This window comes from Solanum verrucosum, unplaced genomic scaffold, assembly GCF_900185275.1.
Source record: "Solanum verrucosum unplaced genomic scaffold, falcon-dt-bn FXZP01000253.1, whole genome shotgun sequence".
Classification (NCBI taxonomy): Eukaryota; Viridiplantae; Streptophyta; class Magnoliopsida; order Solanales; family Solanaceae; genus Solanum; species Solanum verrucosum.
In genome coordinates this window covers 1,496,870-1,506,241 of record NW_026019984.1, presented here as the reverse complement: position 1 = coordinate 1,506,241, position 9,372 = coordinate 1,496,870, and the positions used below count along the sequence as shown (strand labels likewise).

The 9,372-nt window shown below is 34.7% G+C and overlaps 1 protein-coding gene across 2 annotated transcripts; it reads left to right on the top strand.

Annotated features, from left to right (window-relative positions):
* Positions 1-572: 572 nt before the first annotated feature.
* Positions 573-7,575, top strand: LOC125818080 (transcription factor LHW-like). Of its 2 annotated transcripts, none has more exons than XM_049497602.1 (10): positions 573-886; positions 2,506-2,727; positions 2,835-2,916; positions 3,513-3,554; positions 3,640-3,699; positions 4,267-6,015; positions 6,122-6,223; positions 6,408-6,548; positions 6,676-6,801; positions 6,955-7,575. In XM_049497602.1, exons 1-10 carry the CDS (start codon positions 792-794, stop codon positions 7,123-7,125), a joined length of 2,790 nt encoding a protein of 929 aa, XP_049353559.1. In that variant the 5' UTR covers positions 573-791; the 3' UTR covers positions 7,126-7,575. The 2 variants fall into 2 exon arrangements, with proteins under 2 accessions (XP_049353559.1, XP_049353558.1); XM_049497601.1 differs by having other exon boundaries at positions 6,408-6,572; positions 6,616-6,801.
* The last annotated feature ends 1,797 nt before the right edge of the window (positions 7,576-9,372 follow it).

The following is a 9,372-nucleotide window of genomic DNA, read 5'->3' as shown; positions in this document are numbered from 1 at the left end:
GTAGTCCCAATGAACAATGAGCCTCCTGAATTAGAAAGCCGACAAGAAACTCCTACAGTGGCACATTACACGTAATTCCCTACTATTTCAAAGTCTATTTCTGTCAACTCCAAGAAAAATTAAACTAATTAACTCCCTCACTAATTAAATCATTAGCGCATTTTAGCAAGACATAAGCATATGTTAGCACACTCCGCACCACCTATTTTTACCCCCTTCCTCTTCCCTCTCTGCTGCTCCTACTTCTTCTGGTGATGAAAAAAAGCACACAGAGCAAAAACACTAACAGCAGCCTCCTCTCCCAACTACCCACTTCCTAAAAAAACACATAATACACACAGTGATTACACTTTGGAACACCAAAGATTCTATTTTGAACATCCCCAAGAATCAAGAACACACTGAAAACTAATAAAGCTTTGATCTTTACTCTCTTTAGTCACTAAAGATTCATATATTTGTTGGGTTTTTGTTAAAAATGGAGAAAATTGTGTTTGTTGTCAACTGTGAACTTAAAGCTTGTGGTATAGTGTAGTTTTCTTCTCCATTTTCTTGGCTGAGGAAAACTGTTCTTTTTTTTTTCTTCTTTCAGTTTCAACCTTTTTTTTCTACCCATAGAATGGGTTGCAGGCTAAAATCAGTAGAGAATTTGGATCCTGTGAGAAAAAGAAGTGGTGGACTGAGAACTAAACAGGCAGGGCGTGGGTCTTGCAGGGGGAGTTAGTTTCTTTAATCTGTAATTTTTTAGCTGAGAAAATTTGAAAGTGAATAAACAAAAGAATAGTGCAAAAATGGGGTATTTGCTGAAAGAGGTTTTAAAGACTCTGTGTGGAGTCAACCAATGGTCTTATGCTGTTTACTGGAAGATCGGTTGCCAGAACACAAAGTGAGTTTTTTTTTCCTATTTTTCAATGAATGAAGTTTTTTTTTTCTTTCAAGAAAATGTAATAGTATTGGCTTGTGACTTGAGTTTGAGGTTTTATGTGAAAGTTTTGTTTGATGGAAGTGAAAAAAGAAGTGATCTTGGCTTGTGGGTTGATTTCAGATTTCATGTTGATTCTTGTTTTAGTTTTTTCATGTTGTTGAAAGTTGAAAAATGCAATCTTGGCTTGTGGATTCAGACATTGAGTTCATTTTTATGTGAAATTTCATTTTCTGGATGCCGTGTACTGTCTTTTGTATCAATTGACTTATTTTCTCCACTGTCAAATTTTGATTTGTTGCACTTGAGCTTCTTTGCCTTCACGAGGTAGTGGTAAGGTCTAGTTTATTCTACCCTTTGCTAGATCCAACTTGTGGGATTATTGTAGGTATGTAGTTGCTGTTTCTTGTTGGGTGTAGCTTTATTTTGTTCTTTTTTATTAAACCAAAAAGAAAATGAGAGTTGATAAAAGAGAATACTGATCCTATAATCTTGCTTAAGATTTGATAAAAGAAAATGAGATGTTTATGAATTCATTTCTTTTTGAGGCAAAATGGAGAAAAGTGTAGGATTTTACTATTTTTTTGTTTGTTTTTTCTATGGCATTTGTTTTTTCATCTTTTCATTTTTCTTGTTGTTCTGGTTTCTGTTTTGGATTTTGTGCTGACAACTGTTCTTTCTCTTTGCTGAGAAAATGGAAGACAAATGAAAGTAATAAACTGAAAAAGTGTTAAAAGTTTGATGGTCCTTTTGTTGTTCAGCACTTCAGCTGTTGCTGCAATACTGTGAACTGAGTTTCACTGATTCTATTGTGTTCACTTCTTTTTTTTTTGACCAAACAAAACTGCTAGCTTTCTTTAATGTGTAGCATAATACTGTGCTAGTAGGTAACAATGTGGTGTCTTGTTATCCATCCATTCTGATAGCTGTACTATTCTTGTTTTTTCGATTATCATATTATTTTGTTGTAGTTACTGTCTTCTTACTATCTGCTATTTCTTGTAGTTTTGTTACTTCTTTTTCTGGACTGCTTCGGAGGGGTTAAGGTCTGCCTAGACTCTACCCTATCCAAACTCCACTTGTGATATTATACTGAGTATGTTGTTGTTGTTGTTGTTTTTTATTATGGTATATATGATTTGACATGCTATAAATTTACTAGATATTGTTGTGTTTTTGCTTTTTCTTTTATTATCTGGAAACTGTCATTTTCTGCTTTTGGAATGTTGTGGTTTGTTCCAGTCCATTTTGTTTTGAAGAATCTTATTGGAATGAATGAAAAGGAAAATAAATAAATGAAAGTGATTTGTTTTAATCTGATGAAACCCTTTATACTGTTATGATTTTCCTGTATAGAAACATATACTCATTACTCATTCTTGTTTGATTCTATATGTGTTGTTATTCTCCAATTTCTTGTCTCTTTCTTCTTCTTTGTTTTATGTATGCACTTCTCCAGTAATCTTGCTTATAAGAACACATAGAACTGTCACTTTCTATTAATATTAATGACACTGAATCTTGGCTTATCTGCTGGAATTTACTATAGTTTTTCTTATTTTTTTACTTGTACTGATTGGCAGGCTTTTAATTTGGGAAGAATCCTATTATGAACCTTCAACATTCTCCGGAATTCATGGAATTTCGGGGGTTGAGAATCCGGAATTATCATTCCATGATTGGGGCGTTTGCTGGGGTTCGGGGGAGGTACGTAATCCTCAGCTTATGAATCAAGCAGGGGAGAGAGTGCATTTGCTTGTAAACAAAATGATGATGGAAAGTCAAATCAATATAGTAGGAGAAGGGTATAATATCTGAACTTTCAGTTTATTGATTCTTTTTTTATAAAAAGTATTGAAAAGATTTTGTTTATTTATACCATGTCGTTGATATGCATAATTTTACTTCTCAGACTAGTCGGACGGGCTGCAGTTACTGGGAGTCATCAGTGGTTTCATTCAGAGGGTTTTAGTAGAGTAGTTCATCCACCAGAGGTACATTTTGATATAATTTTTAGCATGCTGAGGTTAAGAGCCCGTTTGCCGTTGTGAAATTTGAAAAAATAGTCGTTGTTTTCAAAGTGAAAAATGGTATAATATACAAATTGGACTTGTTTTGAATTTCTGTGAGTGATCACTCATTTAGAAAACAACTTTTTGGTGTTCTTCAAAATGTTTTTCCAAACATGATGTTCAACTCTGGAAAGAAGTAAAAAAATATTCATGGCCTAACGACCACTAAGTTATATCCTGAGAGAATATGTAGTACGCATTAGTATACAGGATTTATGCTTTCTCAACAGCATTTAGAAATTTGAATAGCTGCCCCTTGCGATAATCAGTTGTGTGGTTAAAATTTGATAGTTTTACCATTGAACTGAATTTGGTCAAGGTTAAAGACAAACTATATATACAATTATTTTTATTTTTATCTTTTCAAAAGGCTAAAGATAAACTTAAGCTAGGTTAATCCTAAATCTTGTATCCTTTTTTATTTTATTTTATTTTTTATAATGAGGAGATGCTACGGTATGTGTCCTGATGAAACAACTGATACTCATTAGTGTATCCATACGCTGTTGTTCTTTTAGGTCCTGAAAGAGCTCACGGGACAATATTCTGCTGGCATCCAGGTACAATGTGTTTGAGATAACATACATACTAATGTGTGTTTTTGTTTTGCTGGTCACTGATTCTTTATATTGTTGATACATGCAGACAATTGCAGTTGTTCCTGTTCTTCCTCATGGTGTCGTCCAATTTGGATCATGCTTGCATGTAAGTCTATTTTGCTTTTTGTTTTTCATTTTCTCTTTTTTTTTTTGACAGAAAACAAAAAATTGTATTTTCGTCATTGTTGCCTTTAAAAGACAAGTTAGGGGTCAAATAGAGTAGAATATATAGCAGTGTTGTCAGAGGTGCGCTTTTAAGCCTTGAAGCGGGATTCAAAACGTATTGAGCGTTTCACCTAATGTGCGCCTTAGTCTCGTCATCAAGGTTCTAAGGCATGCTCTTTTCCTTGCCGATGAGGCGACACTAAACAATTGATATATCACTTTATCGTAAATATTTTTCAATTCTTTGTTCATATATTTTGTCATTCATGCTTTTATAATTGTTACTCTTGGACTAAATATAAATATTTGTACCTTTTCTCCCTTTTCGTCTTTTTTCAGTAAACCCCACAATTTATTTGCGCTTATAGCCCCAACGGACCTTGGAGCTTTCTTTGCATTTTTTACTTTTGTTAATACCGATATTTAGGCTTATTGATTGATTGAATTTCTTTTTTTATAACTACTATCATAAACTACATCAAGTAAAATGGTAATTTTTTTGCCTCAGATAATGGAGAGCACGAGTTTTGTGGAGGATGTGAGGATACTGATAAGTCAACTAGGATGTGTCCCTGGTGTCTTGCTATCCGATGAAAATGCAACGAAAGATCCGATGGTGAATACTGGCACGCCAGTTTATCTGGGAAGTTCAAGTCTTGTAGATTCTTGTGTGAGCACAAACGTAATGAACTCTGCTCCAGTTATTGCTAGCTGCAGTTATCAGGGCAACTCAAGTCAGACTGATGGTTTTATTTGTCAAACTTCTTCCTCTATGGCTGCACAAGTTCGGGATAGAATAATGCAGTCTACCGATGCAACATTTCCAGCGTCCAATATGACCCAATGTTTTGTTGAATCTCATGATGATCGTCAGTTTCACAAGAAAATTATTCCAGAGGTGAAAGCACATCTGTCTCCTAATAGCCAGCTAATAAATAACGTGATTAAAGCGGAGGTAATTTCTCCAAGCTCTAACATGTGGATGAGTCAACAAGCTCCTTCACACATTCCGAGGCCTCCCTTTCATCAGCAATCTTTTACTGACTCATTAACTGTAGATAGCGGCAGCTTAAGCAATGTATCCCAGCTTAATGGTTTCACTGCATCTGATCCAAGACCCAATGATGTCCTGATCTCTAGTTGTCATGGAAATTCAATTTCTCCATCCACTGGAGAAAATGAACTATGTAAACGAGGGGATGGGCATCACCGATCAATTCCATGCCCCAATTCTACTGTTGATGCCAATGGACTATCAAACATAATCAGTTCTTGCACAAAGTCGGCTGGAAATGGGCTTCAAACCACGTCAAAATTAAATGTTGGTGATGATTTGATAACTCGTAATATTTCTGATGGTCTGAATGCACAATTTATGTGGGATGAGAGTAATGGAATAGTCGAAAATGATTTGTTTCAAGCACTTGGAATTATGCTAACACAGAATGAGCATCCATGTAGTACAAGCAAGTCGATGCAAGAGGTTTGTGGTGAAAAACATGAATATGTGGGGCAGAGTGCATTACTTGAAAACAACAAGTATGAAGATTCCTGTGTCCAACGTCACTCGGGGGATGACCTGTTTGATGTTCTGGGTGCTGATTTTAAAAATAAACTATTCAATGGAAGCAGGAACAGTTATCAAAGTAATGGACCAGACTCAAACACATGGGATCGGGTTAAGAGTAACTCTACTTCTGTGATTAGTCAGCATGCTTCTTCGATAGTCAATCAAGGAAAATCAGATAGTGGATCATTCTTCGTGGCTGGTTTTGAGCGTCTTTTGGACTCTATAGCGTCCAAGCCTTCTGCCAAGCAGAATCTGGATGATGATGTTTCTTGTCGGACAACGTTGACAAATTTGAGTAGCTCCTCTGCTCCAAATATCTCATCGTCCTATGGCCGAGCTGGTTTCTCGAGTCAAATTCAAGGAGATGTATTTGGGAAACCCAAGAACCTTGCAAAATCAGGAACAACAGTTTCTCGGTCATTTAGATCCGATAAAGAAAAGACAGGAGCTTATTCGCAGAGTAGTTCAATTTATGGGTCACAAATTAGTTCATGGGTGGAACAAGGTCGTGATACAAAGCCAACTAGCAGTGTTTCTACTGGATATTCTAAGAAGCCTGATGAGACGAGCAAGACCGGTCGCAAAAGGCTTAAACCAGGAGAGAATCCTAGACCTAGGCCAAAAGATCGGCAAATGATCCAAGATCGTGTGAAAGAACTGCGAGAAATTGTTCCAAATGGAGCAAAGGTACATATTTTGAACTATTTATCATGTCCTTCTCTAGTTTTGTAGACTCGTTGAATGAATATTTTCTCTTACAGATACCTTTTCCATTTTGGTTTTGTGATTTCAGTGTAGCATTGATGCACTATTGGAACGCACGATCAAGCACATGCTTTTCTTGCAGAGCGTCACAAAACATGCGGACAAATTAAAACAGACTGGAGAGTCAAAGGTTTGATTATATAACCATTTAACCTTTGTTATGATCCCATTGTCAAAAATTAGTTTTCAAGTTCAGATGATACACATTGAAATGTGTCTACAAAATGTTCGGATGACGTGTTAGCAAGTGATACAAGAAGCCTGAATGTATGAGAATTACTGACGACCTTTCCCCTCATGTTGTCAACTTGCAGATTATCAGCAAGGAAGGAGGATTGCTTTTAAAAGATAATTTTGAAGGAGGAGCGACGTGGGCATATGAAGTTGGTTCACAGTCTATGGTCTGCCCGATCATAGTTGAGGATCTGAATCAACCTCGTCAAATGCTCGTGGAGGTCAGGACATCTATAAATTATGAAGTTTTGACTCTTTTTTTTTTTTTTTTTGATAAAAATTATGAAGTTTTTGACTCTTCTGTGGACTCATTCATTTATTTCAGCTGAGTTGGTTTGCTTTCTGCAGATGCTTTGTGAAGAACGCGGTCTATTTCTGGAAATAGCCGACATAATAAGAGGATTGGGCTTGACCATCTTAAAAGGGGTTATGGAAACGAGGAACGACAAAATATGGGCGAGGTTTGCCGTAGAGGTACACACTTTTGCCAAGTTCAACTGTCTATATGGTCACTGACTAAGTTTGAGCGTCTTATCTTACCAAACGTGTCAAGTTTAAGGGGCTATCTAGGTGTTATGCCTTCTTATAGTAGCCCAAACATTTCAATAATTTGATGTTTAATTACAGGCAAATAGAGACGTGACGAGGATGGAGATATTCATCTCACTTGTTCGCCTCTTGGAGCAAACATCAAAAGGCGCAGAGGAATCTGCTAAGGCCATTGATAACGACACAGCAATGATGCATTCGTATCACCAAGCAGCGTCTATACCAGCAACAGGTAGACCTTGTACTTAACAATGCTCAACAGATGAGAGACTGTGATCTTTGTCTGGACGTGTTGAGAGCGAGCAATCAACCATGCTTGCCATGACTAACATTGTACACTTAGGCTGACCCTCGTGGTTTTTCTCAAAGCTAATCCTCATTTTTCGCCACAATATCCAGATTCTCGACGTGCCAAGCCTTTTAGTCCCCTCTCAGGATTGCTTTTGTAGAATGGCGATTCATCGTTCGGGCTAGTTTTTTTTTTTTTTTTTGGCTCTTGCCCTTTGAAGTACTATAATTTTGATTTGGTACAAGGAGAAGGGAAATGGTTTTTATTATTGTATAGAAAAAGGTGGAGGGTAATAGGAAGTAAGCTTAGGGGTGTTTATTTTAGCTAATATTTGTCTAGTTAAACTGTTTTTTCTGGCTTTAATTATGTGTTTTTTGCCAGCTGAAATATTCTTGTTTGCATTATTATTTACTTGCCTTTGGCCGATATCATTTCTATCATTTTATGGAAAGTGAAAGTCGTTTCATTTGGTACGAGATTGCTTCACATCTCGAATGTCGAAGTTTTGTCCAAAATCCTCATTTGAGAATTTGTATAGAGAAGGATTTCCCACAGCCCAGCAGTTCTTCCATACCAACTTAGCTGGTGTTGCTATTGGCATAACAATTGGTACACCATAGGTTAGTCCAACCTAGTCCTCTCGTACTAGGGTTGACTTCTTGCAGATCTCCGTTTTACACCAAGGTAGATAGGAGTCTCACGACGTTCTAAATCCAACTCGCTTACTACTTTTCCACTTCATTCTCATTGGAATTGCCAACAAAAATAAATGTTGGACACATTCTAAGTTTAAAATTTTGTCTATGATTACGAATTTTGAAAGTTTTATTACCACACAAATATTGTTAAGAAAAAAACCATAATGTTGTGGCATAATAAAACTCTTAAACTTAGCGTCGAATTTGAATAATTTTTCTAAGTAATAAAACTCTTTTGATGTGTTATTGTGATCGTTGGGATTTATACTACACAACAGTCCAATAAATTTACAATAAAAATGATCTGAATTTATTATTTTTCACAAATTTAAGTTAGTATAGTGTATAATTAATGTAAAATAATGTATTTTATTTTTCAGGTCACTTTTTATGTGCACAATAACGAAACCAAGAATATCGCTAAGGATATAAAAACTTTTATATAATCAATGTATATTATAATGTTGAATTAATCACCAATCATTCTAGCTATTTTTTCCTTATGATTTAGGTTTTTTTTGGAACCTAAGGCAAATTGAAAGTCGTTATTTTTGGATGCACACAAAATAAATTTTCTTTTTGTAAAAGCTCACAGACTCTAAAAAAATTTATAAATCACATTAGATAAGTTCGATGTGAGGAACTCGACTAAGAAGATATTGATAAAAGAAATCAACCTCTAGCTTTCATTGTGGAATATCACCTGTTGCACCAATTCGATTAATTAACATTTTTGTCAAAGCAAAAATCTATGCTTATAGGTTATGAAGTTGGGTTGGTTCCTCAAAATATATCTATTCTTTTGTTATAATAATATTCTTTTATTTCAAAGACATATTCCTGAAATTTTATATCCCCAACTTATATGGTTAAATTGGATGCTAAAAGAATCAAATATTTGTTTGTCTGTGCTATTTTTTCATAAGAAAAAAAGAACGATTTTTTGAAGTGAATAATAAATAGATTTCTTCACCGAAAAAAATATATTTATTTACATACTGTAAGATTTATTTTTCACAACAACATTTTCATTTTCAAGAATTATGAACGATGAAAAGATTCCAATCATTCCTTATTTATTTAAGGGTAAATGACATTTTTGGTCCCACAATTATTACATACTATTAAGTGTATATACACTTAATCAACAATTAACTAAAATGTGCACTTTGATTGTTTATATCCACAAATTTATCATTATTACTAATTGTTCCACTACTTTACTCATATGTTATGAAGCTTGCATTAATATTTTCCATATTTAGATGGTAATATAGTTCTAAATATAATCAAAACATAACATACTTTCTACCTAAAAAATCCAAAAATACATGTTTCAATGAATTAAAAATTAAATTTACTTTGTCATATTCATAAGTATCAAAATAAGAAATTATCAATAACTACTACTATTATCTTTCAAATAATTTTGTTCTTTGTCTTAAAAAATGGTCAAGTGATTAGTTTTGCATAAAACAGATTCAAGATTTTTTATTTTTTTTTTACATA